This window comes from Lepisma saccharinum, chromosome 19, assembly GCF_977018435.1.
Source record: "Lepisma saccharinum chromosome 19, izLepSacc3.1, whole genome shotgun sequence".
Taxonomy (NCBI): domain Eukaryota; kingdom Metazoa; phylum Arthropoda; class Insecta; order Zygentoma; family Lepismatidae; genus Lepisma; species Lepisma saccharinum.
Window position 1 is genome coordinate 42,685,195 of NC_139247.1, and position 20,869 is coordinate 42,706,063.

At 35.9% G+C, this 20,869-nt stretch overlaps 2 protein-coding genes across 3 annotated transcripts in view; both read right to left on the reverse strand.

Moving 5' to 3' along the window:
* LOC146002841 (CDK2-associated and cullin domain-containing protein 1-like) overlaps positions 1-20,869 on the reverse strand; it is a 190,038-nt gene that overhangs the window by 106,693 nt on the left and 62,476 nt on the right. The gene's annotated exons all lie outside the window — the stretch shown is intronic.
* The window catches only part of LOC146002839 (potassium channel subfamily K member 18), a 183,878-nt gene continuing 179,055 nt past the window's right edge, over positions 16,047-20,869 (reverse strand). The window contains exon 5 of one of the 2 annotated variants that reach the window (XM_083140813.1): positions 16,047-20,443. In XM_083140813.1, coding sequence (XP_082996939.1) covers positions 20,282-20,443 — 162 coding nt within the window. In that variant the 3' untranslated portion in view covers positions 16,047-20,281. The remainder of the gene's footprint in view (positions 20,444-20,869) is intronic. The other variant, XM_083140814.1, reaches the window with a different exon arrangement.

Sequence of the window (20,869 nt, forward strand, 5' to 3'; positions counted from 1 at the left end):
AAACCAGGAAAGATCGGATAAGGAATCAAACCATTCGCAATCTTCAAATGCTCAGCCACTACAAGAAACAGTTGAACGTAATCAACTCAGATGGTTCGGCCATTTGAGCAGAATGAGTGAGACGAGACTGCCAAAGCAGATATGGGAAGCACGTCCACAAGGAACAAGACCAAAAGGAAGACCAAGAAAGACATGGAATAGGAGTGTCAAAGAGATTTTGGAGAAACGAAGCATAAGATGCAAAGAGGCACAGGAAAAGGCGATGGACAGAAACGTCTGGAGAGCTCTCTGCAACCCCTCGACACCGGCAGGTAGAAGAGGACGCGACTAAGTAAGTAAGTAAGTACTATTATAAATTAACAAATGATTTATACTTCATATAGGCCTATGCTGTATACATACATTATATATGTGTGTGTGTGAATATAGTCTTGGATAGAAAAGGATCAAGGGCCTCCTCGATGGCGAATGGTAGCATCGTCGCCTTGTAATCAAGGGGTTCCGGGTTCGATACCCGGTGGATGCTCATAGTGGTTCGGATCCCACTTTACACTGTAGAACCAGTCCCGATTAGCCTTACTGTGTATAAAGTGGACTTAAAACACCAACTCAATCAATCAATAAATTGGAAAGGAACATCCATACAGTCTTCTGTAGCCCCGAACAGTCTACGGATATACTCTCGCGAAATACACAGCCATTATTCGGGAAACTAAATGCAGAATGAACTCATTAGCTTAATGACTTATACACCAAGAAAAATATTATTAGTCTTTAGATTTGTAAATTTGCTGGGAAAAAATTGAGAAGTAGATAAAACCCTTTTCCGTGGTTTTAGATATAAAGTGCTGGAACCAGGTTTACAAGTATTGGCAACAGTGCAAATATGAAATGTGTGCGTAATGAGTTCAAGCTAGGCATCTCATGTATACAGTTCATACCGGAATCGAATCCGGTATCTCTTAGTTCAAGTGCGGGCCCGAGTCTTCCATGGCATCTGATTGTTCACTTGGGAAATGATAACGATAATAAATTATATGCGCACTTCTAAATTCTTAAAATTAATCTTATTTGTGTGTGGAAAACTGAATATATGATGACACTGGATAAAACAAAGTTCCCACACGCTCAAATAATTACGCTCTCGTCTTTGGTTCGGCAGGTTCAACAACCTGCCCGGGTTCGATTCTCGATGGAGGCACATAGTTGTTCGGATCTCACTTTAAACTGTAGGTCCAGTCCCGATTAGCCTTAGTGTGCATAAAGTGGACTTAAAACACCAGTTCAATTAATCAATCAATCGAAAGGTTCAAGGTTCGATCGCTGGTGTTCAGGCCGGCAGCCAGAATTTGATTTCGAAAGGGGCTTATCCCTTATCGGCAGCCGCCATCTAAAGACGAAAAGGTTGGGGGGAGGAGTAAATCCGCTGAAGAATTACTACTACACATTATTAAAATCAGATATTTGTAGAATTTCTGGAAAGGACTGCAGCCCCCGAGCCCCTTCCCTGGGTATGTGTCTGCTTGTATTAGTTCCAAAATGTCTGTGCTGTTCCTACATAGTGAGGACAATTTGGGAAGTACTTGAAAGCGATATGGAAGTAAATTCTACTCTCGAAACTATGGGACTCGATGTGATGACCACGCGCAACCGAATGAAAGAACTCTTCGCAGGACTTGTCCCTCAATATTAATTTTCCTGACTAATTGTAAGTTTTTCTCGGCCTCCTCGATGACGCAGTGGTAGCGTCGTTGCCTTTCAATCAAGGAGTACCGGGTTCGATACCCGGTGGAGGCACATAGTGGTTCGGAATCCCCGATTAGCCTTACTGTGCATACAATGAACTTAAAACACGAATTCGATAATTGGAAGGTTTTAGAAGTACTAAACATGGCTTTTTATGAATCGTACAACTTTGCTTCTTTTCACCCTACTTTTACAGTTTTTATTCCTAAGAATTCCACTGAGTATAACACGCTACGAAACCAGAGGTCCAAGTTTCGGACATTGGACAGGTATGGTTATATCATGTCTGTCCCATCGCCATTCCTTCGGCTCATCATTCATCCTCATTGTCGCATTTTACACAAGAGGTAGAAAAGCGGCGTAATATAGAAATATATAAATGATTGATTTGATTTATTGTACTTCGCTTTTCTGACACTTTTTGGCTAATCGTGAAGATGAAGATGACAATGAGAGATGTGAAATTAATGAGAGGACCATCATAAAGAACACACATGCTCAGTCCGGGATTCGAACCCAGGACCCCTGGCATCGTAATGCACCTTGTTAACCACTGCACAACAAATAGAAACATGAAATGCTTGATAAGTTATTTGCTTCTCCATAACTCATGATTATATTATAAGTATTATTCGCTGTATGACTAGGGGTTAATTATATTTGTATGTCTAGCCAACCTAGCCATCTAAGCAGCAGCAGCTTCTGCATTTGCAGAAGGAGGCTAAATGAAGAAAAATCCCAGAAAGTCAGAAATATATACAAATTTTGTAACATAATACTTATAGAGCATGCAGACGGCTGTAAAAACAATTGCTACATACCTAGTTTCCTTCCTTAATTGAAACGTGGTTTATTCTTCATTATACATGAGATCAACCACCCTGGGAGTCCAACCCAGGATCTTGTGTGGGAATCAGACTCTCTTTTAGAATGCCAATATGCTGGATATTTGGTCGATTAGTCGATCCTGATCCATTGTTTCCAGAGGAAGACAATCTGGCAGCTTCTCATTCGACATTTTACTCGCGATGTAGGAAAACGAGATCACAAATACTTCGTGATGCTATCTTTTCGCGTTTACATAAGTTTACCACCGCTCGGACAACAAATCCTACTTCAAACTGACAGATATCAACTGTCCACCAAATCAACAGATGAACCGACCGCTTCGATGTTTCTCCGAATTTTCAGAAAGTGGCCTTTCCCTCCTTGCAGGGCAGGAGGGTTCAGTGCATGTGAGAAGAACCGCTATGTCATTCATTCCCGCGCAGAAAAAGGGACAAGCAATAGAATTCTGTTCTTGGAATTTGAAACGCATGGGGATATCTTTTCTGAACCATACAATAATTAACGCAGAAAGTTCTAGCCACCCGTAGCTAAATCTTCGTGTTTGTGTCGTCCTTTCGGCGCCCATGGAGCCAGTGCAGGCCCAGATTAAGAGAAAGTGCAGGTTTTGGGGGATCATGGATCTGGTGTGCAGCAGGGAGGAAAAGTGCATTTTCAATAGGTCTCAGACTTCCCTGACCGGGGCGGACCACAAAACCATTAACTGCATCCCCTCCCAATACATCTGTTTATGTTCAACAAGCAAGAAACAGGGAAATAAGAAAGAAATGCCTTGCTTGGGTGTTTCAAACTGCAAGCAAAATTTACTGAAGAATTATTTTGCAATATTTGCCATCAAAGTAAAATTTCCAGCAAATACAGAAAAGTTTCCCGGGGCCACGTGGACGTTTGCCGGGGCCAGTGCCCCCGCGTGCCCCCCCCTAACGACGTCCCTGCCTGTGGAAGAACATATTGAAGGTGCGAACCTTCACTGAAAGACTTACCAAGTATAGATAATCAAAATATACTTGTTTAACATTTCTTCTATAATCAAGAGTTATTTTTTCGTCGAACTTACAGGAAGGCAAGGATTATATTGGAATCATACAGATTTAAATTGACAGTGCCTAAGATGATTTATACACATCATTGCTTGTAATAATATGTATTAGGGATGCACCAAATGTCAACTTCCCTTCCACGTAGTACATCACGGACTTCATTTTGCAGACTAGCGAGGCTTTGGCGTCTGGACTCGCGACCTCTGTGAGTCTCGCGCTGTCCCTAAGTGTTTGATTGTCCTTTAATCCATTTCATAATATCACAATTCATCCTCATCTTCGCGATTAGCCAAAAGTGGCAGAAAATCGAAATAAAGTCAATTAATAATATGCATTAAATATTAATCAGGAACTTTATTTTTCATAAACTGTACCTAACATCCTTTTTTAATGTAAAAGTAAAAAAAAAGGTAAAGTGTTCCCCTGTGCTTTGCACCACGCCATGATGGCGTATGGAGGTCTGAAGTTAGGGCCCCACAATTTCTTGATCACGGCCGAAGGTGGGGGTGATGTGATCAGCACCACACCCCTGGCCGCCTTTACCCCTCAAAGTTACCTCCAGGTACCCATTTTATGCGATGCTGGGTGGGCGCCAGAGCAGCTTGAACATGTCCAAAAACTCCAGGTTCTTCCCCGCTGGGGATCGAACCCGGCTCTCTCGCATGGTAGTCAGACGCCCTAACGACTTTTTAATACTACCCTACGGGGTAGTATCCCCTTTTTTCCACATTTTTCACAATTTTAAGACAAACACAAACATCCATGTCTTGCCCAGGATTCGAACCCGAGACCCCTGGCGTCGTAGCACGCTGTGATAAGTACTCCGCCACGGAGGCCCACAAACAACTGAGCTACCTCTAAGTATTTTTTATTTCAGTTTTTGGTATTAATTTACTTTCCAGCAGAGTTGTTTTTACACAGATTTTAACTAGATAATGAATACGTGCGGTTATATATCTATTCTAATAAAGTGCGCGTCAAATCTCCTGCATATGGCCTTGAACGGCTGAACAGCACCAGCGAATCACAGACGTGCGGCGTTGCCTAGTTCCGTGACAACTCGTTTCGCTCAACAACGCTGTCTCTTTTCCGTGTGAGATTTCGACATGGCACCGCTGCAGTGCGCTGCTATTGGCTATCGCCATATGCAGGAGATTTGACGCGCACTCTAGTACCATCTATTATTTTGAAATTCGAAAAAGTGAGATAGTTGTAATTTTTGATTGGCTTGATTTTTTAATATGTTGAAGTAGGTCATGAGAAATGAATATTATGCAATTTTGAGACCCTGAAAAAAATTCCTTTCCCTGTAGAAAATGTCCAAGTTCAAGGTCAGACCGTTCATTTTTTCATGAAAAGTGAAACATGAGTAAGTTCGAAGTGCTGTATCTTTGGAAGGAAAGCAATAACACCCCGAATTTCTGTTTTCATATAATGTTAGTATAACTCTCTTTGCTTATAAACATTCACTTGTTTTGGTGGGGCATTGTTGCTTCCCATTGTTAGGCGCCAAGAAGTGCCAAAATGAGGTTGTTGCCTGTTTTCGAACCTTAATATCTTGGTTAAGCAACAGTGCCCCAAATATTTTTTTACTGGACATTGAAGCTCACTATTAGGACAAGCTAACTGACATGGCACTTTACTTGGATAATGGTGCTGCTACCAGATATAACCCTTTAAATACTAAAAAAATGCTAAATCCAGAACTTTAGAATTAGGCTTATCTCAATACAGCATCAGGCAAGAAATAAACTAAGCATGCCATCTTGCTAGCTGAATATATGTATAACACATCGAAATGAAAAAACTTTGGAGCCTAGTCTCATTTTCAAGAAAAAAAAATGTTAAGAAATGTCAATGTAAATTATCACACTTCCTCCCCTATTAGAAAGAGGAACCACCCTTTCTCCTCCCTTTCTTTGTTCCATATGGAACAGTCCATGTCTTGACAAGTTGAAGGACAGTTTTCGTTTTTTTCTTTCTTTGCTGGATATTGTAGTCACCTCCTTGTAATCAAGGTGTCCCGGGTTTGATGCAAGGTGGAGGAGGTACAAGCGGTTCGGATTCCACTTAAATTGCTAGTTCTCTCTCACGATTAGCCTTGCTGTGCATAAAGTGGGCTTAAAAACAAAGCTTTACCAAACTCTATGTATAGTGGTGTACCATTTTGTTAGTAGCCAGCCATCATTCTGTCATCTTTTCCTGCCTTATTCTTTTTACTGGGCCAAAGGAGTTGTTACAACCCCAACGACCCCCTTGGGCACGCCACTGTCTACATACACATATATATGCGATAAGAATATGTTGTTTGAAAGATATTCTGTATTGTACCAAAGAAAACAGAACTCTCTTGTAAAAGTCTGTATTTGTAGCACTATACTGTGTGCGAGATTCCCAAAATAAACCCATTTCAATTCAGGTAGGCCTAGGAGCGGACCTCCATCGTGGAGTGGTTGGCACAATATGCTACAACGCAAGGTTCCCGGGCTCAAATCCCAGTCTGGGGATGAGTGTCCTTTCTGAGTGTCCCTTCATCAATTCATAACTCATGCTCATTGTCACGATTAGCCAAAAGTAGCAGAAAGCGATGTAAATTAACCTAATATCAATCAATCAATCTCAAATAGGGCTAGGAAATTTTCAATATCTTTAATATTGTTACTGCAAATCAATGTGCTGCTTTTGTGATCATGATTGTTTTTGAGAAATTTTAAAACATCAAACAAACATTTATATTTTTGGCTGCTTCACCTTGCAAGCATGGTAAAGGTAAAGTTCACCGTGCATATAGTACCATGCCTTGAAAGCACATTTAGAGGACAATTTTGGAGGTGATGTGATCAGCACCATGCTCAGACTGCCTTTACCCTCCCCCTGCACATGGTTGCCCCCTGGTACCCACTGATTTGAGGCTGGGCGAGCCCCGAAGCCACTTTATGTGGAGGAAAAGCCGGAAAAATTCCGATCTTGGATCAACCACCTCAGGAATCGAAACAAAGTCTCTCGCATGGCAGCCAGACACTCTACTGTAGTAATGTCTGTATTAAATCTAGAAGCCGCATCTTTCTGTTGTCTTATTCCACTGTCATAGGTAGCCCTAACTAATTTTGGCTTATAACTTTTTAATGAAGTGTACCCAGACTCTGGTTCCTTCTCATATTGGTACCCTGTAAGTTTAAATGAAGGTCACGGAAACACCCTGTAGTCTATATTCTGCATACATCCTAAGAACAACAACATTTAAACAAAAAATCAAGTGGAATACACATCAGGCTGTGTTGCCCTTTCCAGGTTCAATATCTCAGGAAATACCACACAGATAGAAAAATGAAATTTGGTAAACAGCTTCATATTAAGTGTCCTGCACAGTGGCTGTGCAGACTAAGGTGTCAGGCTTTGGGCTTGAGCTATGGGACACATGCTGGTTTCAGTCTTCTGGGAAAAAGCATAACTTTTCCCCTGAGATTTCAGCTTGTATATGGCACTGTTGGCCACCCACCATCATAAGGAAATTGGGGAGCTATGAATGAGTAGTGTAACCCACTCATGGAAACCTATGACGATGACTGGGGGTTTGTTGTGCTGACCACATGTCACCTGATAACTTGTTCGATGATCGCCCATGCTGAGACATGTATGAGTGAGGCTGGTAGTCAGTAGGTAGGAACTAGCCCTCATGGGTTATTGCACCATGGGGTATTATTCATATTTATTACCCAGATTAGGGTGAAATACCATATATATTGGACCACCTGTTATGCAAGTTGATAACCGTCGCTGCGCTTAAACTTGCAGAACGATTATCAATGCAAATAAAATTGCGTAATTAACGATAACCGTTATATTTAAAATAAATACAATACAGGCGCAGAAAATCTCACTACTTCCATCACCATTTCTAGTACTTAATATTTCTCGTTACTATGGTTACAGCAATTTGATTTCTTGTATTTTATACAGCGTGATGATTATAACAATATATATATTTAAAACAAACATGCATAAGTTAAAAAAAACATCAATAACATAAATAATATTAACTTTGAACATGACAATTTGAGAATAGGACAGTCTCAATCTCTCCCCTTCTCCTGGAAAAAAAAATGAACATAACATTTTTTTTTTATATAATATATAAGATTTGAGTCCTGCTTTTAATATACACTCGTCAGGATAATGAAAGAGTTCACTTGACATAATGAACCAATTCACAAATTTACAATACACTTTTTACTAAAGTTCTGAAAATGTCATCTTAGTGTTCGAATTTACAGCTACTTATGCATCACTTCATGACAATTACATTAGTTTAAGCAATTCTTCTTTTTTTTCATCAGAACAATTAAATTTCTTGATATTTGACAAGTTCTGCCTTGTTGTTATCTTAGTTCCGTCCATAGACATCAAAATTGTATAATTGTTTTTCACAGCATCAACTATATAGGGTCCAAGCCATAATTCCATAAACTTATGAATTTTCTTGTTAATTGCACTACTATGTTCATGATTTTTCACTAAAACAATATCACCTGGGACTATCTTCAATTTATTTGCATCACACTCAATAGGTTTGGACTTATATCTTTCCTTAATACGTGCTTTGGCGATAAAATACTTATGTTTCCAGGGCACAAACTTTAAATCATCTGGCCAGTTAATTTGATTGATAATTGAATCCTTTAATTCGTGATGAAGGAAAAGTTCACTAGGTGTGAAACTTGTTATTTCCGAAACGGAATTATTTAGAAGTCCTGTTACATAATTCAAATATTTTATCCAGTCCTGATGATTTTGCGAAGTATATAATCGTAACAATCGTATTAACTCTTTGTTGTACCTTTCCACAGGATTTGCGAAAGGCGAATAAACTGACGTGGTGATATGTTTTATATTACAGTCATCCATATATAACTTCCACTCTTGTGATTTAAATTGGGAACCGTTATCTGATAATATTACCTTACATGCTGGATAGTGGTAAAAATACTGGAGCTTGAATTTGTTAATTATTTCACGTGACGTTGCCTTCCTTAACGAATAAGCCATTAAAAATTTGGACATCGTGTCAACTATTGTTAAGATGTAACTATATCCTTGTGATTTGGGTAACGGTCCAACAAGATCTATTGATAACATATCATGTGGAGTAGTAGAATATACATGCAATTCATCCTTACTAATTTTTGTGTGAGCTTGTTTAGTTTTTGCGCATGTTAGACAGTCGTTCAAATACTGCTTGATACTAACTTTCATTTTAGGCCAATAATATAAACTTCTGCACTTATTAAACAGTTTATAGTATCCAAAATGACCTTGTAAGTCATGTAATTTATGAAGAATTTTGGGTACAACAATAATAGGTACTACAAGTTTCCACTTGTCTTCTTTCAAATGTTTCAGGAATAATATATTATCTTGAATCGAATATTGCCTTTTTATATTCTGTGGCAAATTCCCATTTTGTAACTTTTGTACAATGGCACTGCAATAAGAATCCGAATTTTGACTTTCTTGCCAAAATGTTACACTATCTTCGTCAAGAAAATCAAGACTTATGTTATTTACATATAGTTCCGATAGAGTTGGAAAACCTGTACTTAAATCAGGATATCTGCTTAAAGCATCTGCAGCTTCATTCGATTTTCCCGGCACGTGATATACATTATAATCAAACATTTGTAATTTCAAACTCCAACGATTTAATCGTGGATTCAAAGTTTTAGTAGATTCTAACCAAGATAGAGATTGGTGATCGGTAAACAATTTCACCTTAGTTCCAGCTATGTAAATGTAGAATTTTTCAAAAGCAAATAATATCGCTAAGCATTCAATCTCGTGAGTATTATATGATAACTCATTGCCTTTAAGAGATCTGCTAACGTATTGAATTATACGTGGTCCTTCTTCAGAATTTTCAGTTGAGTCTTGCCATAGAACAGCTCCTATTCCTTTCTTCGAACCGTCTGTGTTGACATTGAAAGGCTTCGTGAAATCTGGTTGATACAAACCCTTTGGAGATATCAGTGACTTGCGGAGGTTTTCAAAAACTGAAGCATGAACATCATTCCATTGCCATTTTGATTCCTTTTTCAACAGATCATACAAAGGCTGTGCCATTTCAGCAAATCCTTCAATAAACTTTCGCCTCCAATTAGCTAATCCTAAGAACCTTCTCAAGGAGCGTTTGTTTGTTGGAATTGGAAAATTAATAATTGCTGAATTCTTTGCAGGATCAACCATAATTTTATCACCGGACACTATGTGTCCAAGGAAGCAGATTTCTTTGTAAGCAAACTTACATTTGGAAAATTTAATAGACATATTGACACCCTTTATCTTTTGTAAAACTAGTTCTACATGTTGCATATGTTGAGACCAATTTTTGCTGAAAATTAGAATATCATCCAAATAACAAACAACAAAATTTCTGCAATCGGTGGAGAATATTTTATTCATTCTGTCCTGGAACACTGAGACTGCTGATCGAATCCCAAACGGAAGATAGCGGAAAAGATATTGTCTGCCTCTATAAGAAAAAGCTGTGTAAGGATATGAATCTTCAGTCAACGGTATTTGAAAATAACCGCATGATAAATCAATTGAAGAAAAGTAAACACATCCTAGGAACCTCTGTAACAGTTCGTTGATAGCTTCTACTCTCACTTGTGGAGAGATAACATGTTGATTTAGTTTCCTAAAATCGATCACAGGTCTCCAAAGACCTCCTTACTTTGGCACTATATGTAGAGGGTTAAGATATGGTGAAGAATCCTGGTAAATAATTCCCCATTTCTCCCACTTGGAAAGCTCTTCTTCTAAAGGTAGTCTCCTTGATATTGGTATGGGATAAGGTGTGCTTGTAATAGGTGTTACAGTATCTAATTGAATCTTGTAAGGTTCAACAATTGCTTTTCTAGGTTTATCTGAAAATTGTACGTGATAATACGACAGAAGTTTGAATAAATCAGCTTTCTGCAAATTGTCTAAATTATCATTTCTAAAAACAGACTCATAAATGGACTTCTTAGCTGGCATATATTTTACATCATCATTCAAAGTTGACGCATCACGTAACAATCTACATGAATAACTTTCATTATCATTTAATGTATCTTCGGAACAAAAGTTAGACTTTTTACAATACTTCAAATCTTCTGTAGAAGAACATTGCCGAGTTAAAACAGAGGAAATTTCCTTTCCTTTATCATTTAGCAAACTTACATTCCCTTCTTTAAAATCAATTACAGCTTTATATTTCCTCAAAAATGGAACTCTTAAAATGACATCGGCATTCAACTCTTTAAGAACAAAAAATTCCATAGAAAAGTATTCGTTCTTTATCTGCAGATTAATAATTTTACTGCCAACAACTTTATACTTCTTGGATCCAGCAAAACCGGTGAGTTTTACATCTTCCACGTTATCCAGTTTAATGTTGCCAATCAAAGACGATAGTTTACACCAAACGTCAAAATTTAGAACATTTGCCTGACTTCCAGAATCTATAATACAAACTACAGGTATTTGACAAATAATTCCATGAATAACTGGAACTTCAGTTAATGGAACCGGAATATCATAATCACTAACAGTCCATTCAGGTTCTTCTTCAAACCATTCCAATAAAAAATTCACTTGTAGTGGTTCCGATATTAAGTCTTTATCATCACGTACATTCATAATTTCCTGTGTTTGAAATGAATTTCGCTTGTTCAAATTTGGCCTCTCTGAAAGAAAGCAGAGTGAACGAGGCACTTCCATCCGCTCCTTTAATTTAAATTTGTTGTTGATTGGTAAGATGTTCCAATACCAGATTGTCGTGTAAAGGTCCTTGATACATTTCCAGAAGGAGAATTTGATATTCCAGAAGTTGTAGATGCATCTTGTGGTTGTAATGAAGTCACATTAACAGGTTGACTGTAAGTAGGAGCGAGAGCAGGCTCACTTGTATACTGCGCTTGCCTATTGTAGAAAATCCTTCCATTCTGACTACTGTTAGGTAACTGAGAACTTACAGCATCCTGATTATAATGCCTATTTGTAATGTCACCGGAAATACCAGATTATGCATTATTTCTTTGGAATCTGAAATTATTTCTGTTATTATATGTAAATCCTGAATAGCCTCGATTATTTCTACGTCCTCTAAAACTACTATTGCTGCCTCTAAACTGTCCATATCTTGAATTAGCATTGCCAAATTCATTAGTAAAAGGTACTTGAGCATCCATCGACGAAGTCTGAGTAGAAGATGAACAAGTGTTTTTGGTGTGTTTAACATTAATTTGCTTGACACTAAATTTTGATTTCATACTGTCAGGATTCTTGTTCGGTTTAACCTTACTACTATTATCGGTTTCTTCCGGTAAGAAAATAAGTCCTCTTCTACTAGTTCGGACAACATCTAATTTCCTTAACATGGTTGTTAACTGGTCCATAGAACGTATCTCATGACAAGTTATGTTATTAGCTATATTATTTGGTAACTGGCTAATAACTAATTGATTAACATCCAATTCGTTTGGATTCTCAACTAAATTGCAATAATTTGAATATGTTTTCAACGCAAAGCTTTCTAAATCACCATGTACTGTAGGATCATACTTCCTGTTCCTTAATACTGATAACTGAGACTGTATTATTTCCGGACTTGCAAATTGCTTCATGAATTCCCTTTGAAAATGATCATATGAAGAAAACATACGTTTGTGAGTTCTATACCAGTACGCAGCTCTGTTGGTGAAACACTGCTGAATACTCTGTAGCCTTTTGTTAATTGGAATGCCCATAAGATCAAGCATAGAATTAAGATGTTCTAGATATTCTCGAGCCGATTGGTCTTCTATTTTCCCAGAAAATTTAGGTAAATGAGACAGTTCATTTATCTTTACATATCTGTTTCCTCTATCCCCAACAGTAATTACAGGTAAAGACGTTGGAGAAATACAACGATCAAACTGACTTTGTGGATTATCACAGTAATTGTTATTTGTATTTGACTCATTAACACCAATTTCAGCATTTGGACAACTTGTGCCAGTCATTAAATTTGAATTACGCCTCTCACCTTGAAACCATGGTCTGCAAGCTTCATTCTGCAAGGAAGAAATATGACGAAACTCACATGTTTTACCAGGGACATTACTATGATGAACGACAGGGAGGTTAGGTTCTTGCGAGTATGTAAACATTTGATTTATGTAACTATTTTCACCATCAGCAGAACAACATTGTTGAACATTGGAATGTTTATCAATATTTGTAACGGTAGAATTCAATCTAGAAGTTGTCTGCATATTGTTAATCGCATAATTACTTGCATCCTTAAACTGTACAGTATTAGGTGACATATTATTTCGATAATGTTCCTCATTGCAGGTTGGAATAAATCTTTTGTTTCGCTTCCAGCGAACACGATTTCGAACATGCGGTTCATCGAACGTTGTTTTCACATGGGTTGTTAAAGATTCATCAGATGAATAAGTAGATGAATTAGTCACCCCCGAGTCAACTGCATTTCTAGCCCTTTCACGCGATGTCTTAGTTTGAGAACTATTTTGTGCAAGAAGAGGTTTCAAATTTCCTTTTGTGTTGCGTTGAAAATTTGCATAATTAGTTTGCAAAACATCAATACGAGATTCTATATGTTGAAACCTGTTATTACAATCAATAAGATAACTTCCAAAATGTACATTTTCCTTACCAGCAACTTCCAACGATGTCAATCTATTATTAATATCAGTTATTTTGGATGAACATACTGTAATAGATTTATCGTATTCACTAATCAAATCTTTATTTATTAAAATTTGTTGACCTTGAACGTCTTGTTCTGTTCGGATTTGAGAAATATTGCTATTTAAAATACTTCCCAAATGTTCATTTTTCTTGACACATTCGGAAGCTATTGAATCAAGTTGTGTTTTAACATCGGAAGTCAAGTTGTCTAATCTTTGATTAACAGTATTAATTTCTTGATGAACCAATTCAAATTTTGAAGTTAGGTTACTATAAATATCCAATTCCAATTGTTCAAACTGAGACTTAATATTCTCACTAAACTCTGCAAATTCTTGATTAGATTGCTGTAACTGTAATTTCATATCTTGGTTAGCAAGATCCATTCGTGTTTTTAGTTCTTCATTAGACTGTTCTAACTGCAATTTCATTTCAGAATTAGATTGTTCTAACTGTGATTTCATAGAATTTTCTAACTGAGATTTCATTTCAGCATTAGACTGTTCTAACTGCGATTTCATTTCAGCATTAGACTGTTCTAACTGTGATTTCATAGAAATTTCTAACTGAGATTTCATTTCAGCATTAGACTGTTCTAGTTTCGTCTTGAGGTCTTCATTAGAAGCGACCATAAGCAATTGAATACTCTTAACAGTACTTAACAAATCGCCAAAATTCGGGTTAAGAGTTTCTAGATAAGCTGGCAAACTAAAAGGATCATAATCTGGTTTGCAACCTTTACAATAATAATTTTCTAGTGTAGTCGAATAAATTGTCCAGTGAGTGACTGTAAGTTTGAGACAAGATATGTGATGCCATGACGAGCACTGTGTACACTGAATATATCTCAAATCATTGTCAGGATCATTACAACAAGATAATTTGTCGGGTTTTGTAGAACAAACATCATGTTCTGTAGTATTCGCATTACTGGAAGCGACTACGGGATTATCAGCATCAAAGTAAGTAGTCATTGTATTAGCCTGAATGTTTGTTTCTTTACGCGACGATTTAGATTTACTTTGCTTTAACTTATCAGCCATTGTGATCTTCACACATATGACGATTCACTTAAGAAGTTACGTTATACAAGCACACTGAAGATTGTGACGTAAGTCTTACTTCAGCATATGACAAAAATTCTGTTCCATTACAACAGACATTCTTACCACTGTCAGAAGATTGCACACTTTTTGAACAATCCGCCACTCTTGATAACCGTCGCTGCGCTTAAACTTGCAGAACGATTATCAATGCAAATAAAATTGCGTAATTAACGATAACCGTTATATTTAAAATAAATACAATACAGGCGCAGAAAATCTCACTACTTCCATCACCATTTCTAGTACTTAATATTTCTCGTTACTATGGTTACAGCAATTTGATTTCTTGTATTTTATACAGCGTGATGATTATAACAATATATATATTTAAAACAAACATGCATAAGTTAAAAAAAACATCAATAACATAAATAATATTAACTTTGAACATGACAATTTGAGAATAGGACAGTCTCAAAGTTTGGTCATTACATGAATGTAGAAGGAATAGTTAGATATATAGATGGGTTTACATTCACTTTTAGAAAACACATCATGGGCTTGATGTAATGATTGTGTAATTCATACTATAATTCAGTGGTGTATGCAAGGGGGGGGGGGGTTACGGGATTTAAACCCCCTCTTGAGCTTTTGAAATGTGTGTGAAGAAATGCTGAAGAAAAATAAAAATGGTCAATTTATCACAGTCAAAGATCTGCAACAATACTACTACTAATGATAATAATTTGAATTGTTATCCCCATGTAGCATGGAGAAAAGCACAGCATTCCAAACACACACGTCTTTCAGAGTAATGCAATGAAAATAAACACTAATTCTTGTGTTTGTATGTGAATAATGAGCATTAACTAAAGAAAGTGCTTGGTTCATTGTAAGCGGGTAATGTATAGCTAGGCGGACAAGAATACACAGCCACCAGTCCACCTTCCCATTGTTTACACTGGCAAGTTTAAATTTCTGAATGCAAACGACAACATTAACTATTGTAAAATGTTTTGTTGGTAAGAACAGCGAGACATTCGAGATGTGAATTATCGGGGACATTTATGTGGGGACAAGAGCTGAACAATTCCAACCAATTCCGGGAATTGAACCCTGATCTCCCGTGTAGTTGTCTAGACACCCTACCAACCAGACCATCACAGCTCCTTCCCAGTTCCATACTTTGATTATTTCAATTTATTTTAATATATTTTCATGTTTTTATGGGTTTTCTTCACACTTAAAATGTCTCACCTTGTTGACTAGACAATTTGACTAGAAAGTAATTTCATTCTATTCCTTTCATAAAAACTATATTTATGTAGATATCTACTACTTAATAGTAGTAGTAGTATTAGTATGAACTAAATAATAAATTATAAGTATTATTAATTATGATTATTATTATTTAATTAAAGTATAATAAAACAATGGTAATGTGAATTTGGAGCAAGCTTTAGAAATAACCACCCCCTCCCTTTTGATGATATCCTGTGTACGCTACTGCTATAATTAAAAGTATTATGGAATATACTGATTAATGGTTATTAACAAATCATCTGGGGAAACCTCCAGCTTCATTGTGCAACATTGAGCAAAGAGAACAACAAAATACAAATTTTAAAATATAATTTATTAACATGTCTCACACATAAGGAAGACATTGTGCTGTTTTTGAGAAATTTGTTGCTAAAAGTTGTACAAATTTGACAAGAAAAAAAGAAAGGCAAAGGTTGAAATTCTTCAAGCTTGAACACTAAAACTGTTGCCTGTTCTTGGGTATGATTTCATACATCTAAGCTGAAGCATTTTTTATTCACATGTACAATATTTATGTAAAAGTAACAACAATTGAAAAACAATAAAATTTAACAAGCATTTTTTTAAAATTTAATCCATTTCCTCAGATTTCAGTTTCTATGGTACCATGCTCTTACACACATACAACATTTTCTTTTAGTTCATATCCGTACACTCATTGTTAGTATATCTCAGCACACCTTTATAGTTTCTAAATGGAATTCCTAACTGAAGATTTTGAAGTTAAAGTTTGATAAGACCATGAAAAAGTTTTCGAAATTAAGTAAAATTTCATTTTGTACATGAAGGAACTTTTTCTTCTTGCATTATAATATGCCCTACAACTTTAAAAACAATAATTCACTTTTATGATTTGATCTATGGAAGTCCATATTCTACAAATATAAGACTGAATGTATAGAAAATTAAATTGTTTTAATCTTTCAGCATCATTAAAAGATTCCACCTGGTTCTACTCTAACAAAACATCTCAGACTGTACTTACTGGCATATAAGTACAGTACAGAGTATGTGACCAGAAACAACAATGCCCACAAACACGTTTAAACTGTATTAACAACTGTCTTCGAGGAAAATAAGGTTTGCGAGCCAAAACTAGCCAATTGAAAAATAAAATGGTTTTGAATATACAGAATTAGAATGAATGTAAAATTAGCATGCATGCAAACTTACAATTTCAATTTGCACAGATTACTTAATAAATACCAATTTTATGTAAAAATAGTTGTTAATAATTCTTCTCAAAACCAACCTGCACTAAATTCAATTTCAATTGTACATAATTCAATAATTAAACTAAAAGCAATCTTTTGTAATAAAGAAAATTAGCTTACAGTCTTTATAACTGAATAACCACTGGAGTATGTTTTTGCAATAATTATTTTGGGTCTATTCGTAGTTTCATCAGCAAATATATAGCATATTTGGTACAATTTCCTGCTGAACTCAATCTCTACATACGTATGTGATACTACTCTCGACACCTATAATATTGAACAGAATACATTGCAGCAAATATAAATTTTAATGTTATAATTTGTTATGGGTGATAGGTAAATAAATAAATAATTAATTATAGATCTTGAATGAAAACTTAGGAGCTTTAGACTATTTGGTGGAACTGGGAATATGATTGTCAGTTTGTAATTTGATTCCTAGTCAAGCTACTCTCCTGCAGTTAGAAAAATATGCTAATCTTTAAAAAGAAGAATGCGCCACCAAAAATATGAAAATATGGTCTCATCAATACTTTAGCTATCAAAACTTCTCATGTTTTCAAAAAATAAAATAAAAAATGTTCTAAGGTTATATATATTTGTAAGTAATGTTATAACTAGAAATATTACAAAACACGCATAACATTACCAATAGTTAGGAAAATAAGTGAATGTGTTTCAAACAGTTTCACAACAACCTTATGTCTTAATTGTTATGAATAAATTTTAGCAAATGAAACATTAGCTTGTACAATTGTTGCAAATGTTTGTTCAGAGTATGTCTATGTCTATGAGCTGCATTGCATTACCATCATGATCAATACTAACCACCCCATGCTACTTCAACGTGTGCAGCACATAGCCTTGTGAATGTGTGATAGTTATATTGAGGTTTTTGTACATATGTTTACAAAAAGATGCAAACCATACGTACAATCCTTTACTCTACTCAAGGCACACCACTCCAGTAATGTATAGTCATTTAAAATACTCCAAATTCCACATCGGAGGCATTTGGAGATCATGTACAGAAACAACATTAAGTTTGTGAATTTAAGCTTCAGGAGGAATTATGATAAGTAAGTAATGTAATATCTTGTTAAAATGCAAAAACAATTTTCTTTGAGAGTGGTGGACTGCAATAATAAATAGAACCAGGTATCTGTTCACAGAAGTTATCAATTTAACTGGCTATTTGTAACATAATTACTGACTGACTGTGATTGTAAACAATATGGAAGATGAAGAACGATGCATTGAAGTGTAGACCGCTGCATCAGTGTTTCTGCTATTGGTAAGCAAGGTGCTCACGGCTGTATGTCAGCACTGTAGACTTTCACGAATCAAGTGCATAAGTTTCCATAACTAGTTGAAAAAGTAATTTATTTATGACATGAACTTTTACACCTGAGAATCTTGTTTCAAATTGATGAATCATAAATAAATACAAGCTGTGCAGTAGAGAACATTTGCTAAGCCATAACACACTTTGCAGTTGAATACGCTACAAGAAACACATTATGTAACAAGCACCCTATCACTTGACAGTCACCAGACTAATGAAAAGCAAAACAAGGACCCTTTTCACTTCAGTCTCCTACCTACTTTTAGGACCGGTTTCTAGTCCCCCTCGCCAACTTACATAACGGGTGTCATAATAAAGATTTATCAAAAATGTGTGTGCATTGAAGGAGACTAGTTTGAACACCTCCTTTTATAAATTTGGTAAGTAAATCACTTTTTAAAGTAATTATGGAAACTGTTTTGCACTTGCTTCATAGACACTCTACAATGCCGAAAAATGTCCATGAGTGCCTCACTTGCTGATAACGCAAACACGGACATGGCGGTCTGCACTTTAATGGGTCACTCTGTATTAACACACTATCTAAATTCCTTCTTAGGCCGCCACAGTTTCCTCCTTCTAACTTTTTCCCACTTTAGATAATTGACTCATCAACAAACCATTGTACAGAGTGATCACAAAGTCCCATTACCCCCTATGTATTACATAGATGTTAATGAATTGTTGTTTCTTATTGTTGCATTTACTGCTATCACGCCAGCAATGTTGAGAATTTCCCATCGTACATGGCGGAGAATCATACTCTGTTATGAAAACGATGGTGTACACACAGACACTCTGGACTAAATCATAACGAATAGTCACACTACCTCCGAGTTGTCCTCTGCCATGATCTCATTAATACAATGCGACCATCTATGACGATGTGGACATGCGGGGGTAATGGGACTTTGTGATCACTCTGTACAATAAATATTTATATAAAAACGGCCTCCTGTATGTTACAGCACAAGATTCAATATCGTTATGAATTGTATATTATTCTTTTGAAGCAAATAGTGGCTTAATAAAATTCTCTGGCTATATTTATTGTGAAATTGCACCATAATCAAAGTTTTATAGAGGCAAAAAGGCAACCACAACTTCACAAAGATTCCAAACCCTGATGCGCAATATATATATACACAGTAGGAAAATAAGTTAGATTTTTAAAAATACTTTGTTTGCCGTAACATTAATAATCACAATAATTACATCATGATCAGCATGACACCTACAACTTAATTATTTTTCTATAAAATTAATTTCATATATATTATAAGAAAACAAATTTGCCCTGCATAACATGTACAAAGTATATAGCTCATTTGATTAACTTAAATCTTTATTTTTATTGTAATTTCACTTGGAGACTGTTTTTTCTTGCACAGAAAAGTTTAAATTTGACAATGTTACATGTTATGAGAAGTTCACACAAACACACAAAATTTGAAAAAACAAACTATTTTATCATTGAAATATTGTTTTTTCTTTTAAAAAAGAAGATTGATGTAAAAATTTCAGGAGATGAATTACTAAAATTTCTAAAACAAGCAATTAGCTGTTCAAACAACATATACACTAGAGAGCAAAACTGTAGAATTTTTCATTTTTCACATTCTCCTCTAGTTGGTACCATATCAGTATTGCACTTTCTATTTCATAATTTGTGTCGCAAGTCCTTAAAACTAGATTCAGTGAAAAATAAAAATTCAGTACTAGGCATTCCACTGAGCAAAGGTTTAAGGCCGGATACAATTAGCAGTTTCTGCATTTTTGTTCCTGTAAAATATGTATGAATAAAGCTACACATTTCACCTCACAGCAGTTGATTCTTATCTGGCCAAATTTCCCAATAGCAAATGAAATTGCTCATAAGCATTGATAAAAGTACAATCTTGCCATTGCTTTAAGTAAAAATACCTATAGGGTTGTCTATGTTCCCTATTCCAATGGAAACGCCATACTAAAAACACTTGTTTATGGAGTTTTCTTGCCAGTTGTGTGAACTTCAGCTACTTCTACTTGAGGTGCTGGCACCGGAGTGAGAGAACTGTCTTCAACTTCTGCTGCTGCCATTCTTAACCCTATCGTGGCTCCTATTTTTGCACTAGCTTGTCGGAAAGTATCGGAGAGCTTCTCCTAGAAACAATAAAGTAACACAGATATGTGTCAAACAGAATTTGAAACATATTTCTAAGTTATGGTCCTAATACCTAATTACAGATAATGGAATGTGACAAATCCCAAAAATTTGATCTGGTTTACCACAACAGTTCTTATTTATTATATATATTTATTATATACTTCATATCTATACAAATTAATTACAATAGAAATAAAACACCAATGCAGGCAAGCAAGTAAAACAAAAACAGGAATCTGACAACTTAAAATTTTATGTCAATTTAGATATTTTTCATAAAATTTCCCTTGTCACCTGGATTTCCCTTTAACAAGAGAAATTTCCTTTCACGAAACAACACTGCCTCTGCCAAGCATGGGACAGAAACAGAGAAAAACAAGCAGTTTCTTCTGTCAACACTGTTTCCAACAATGAACTGACCA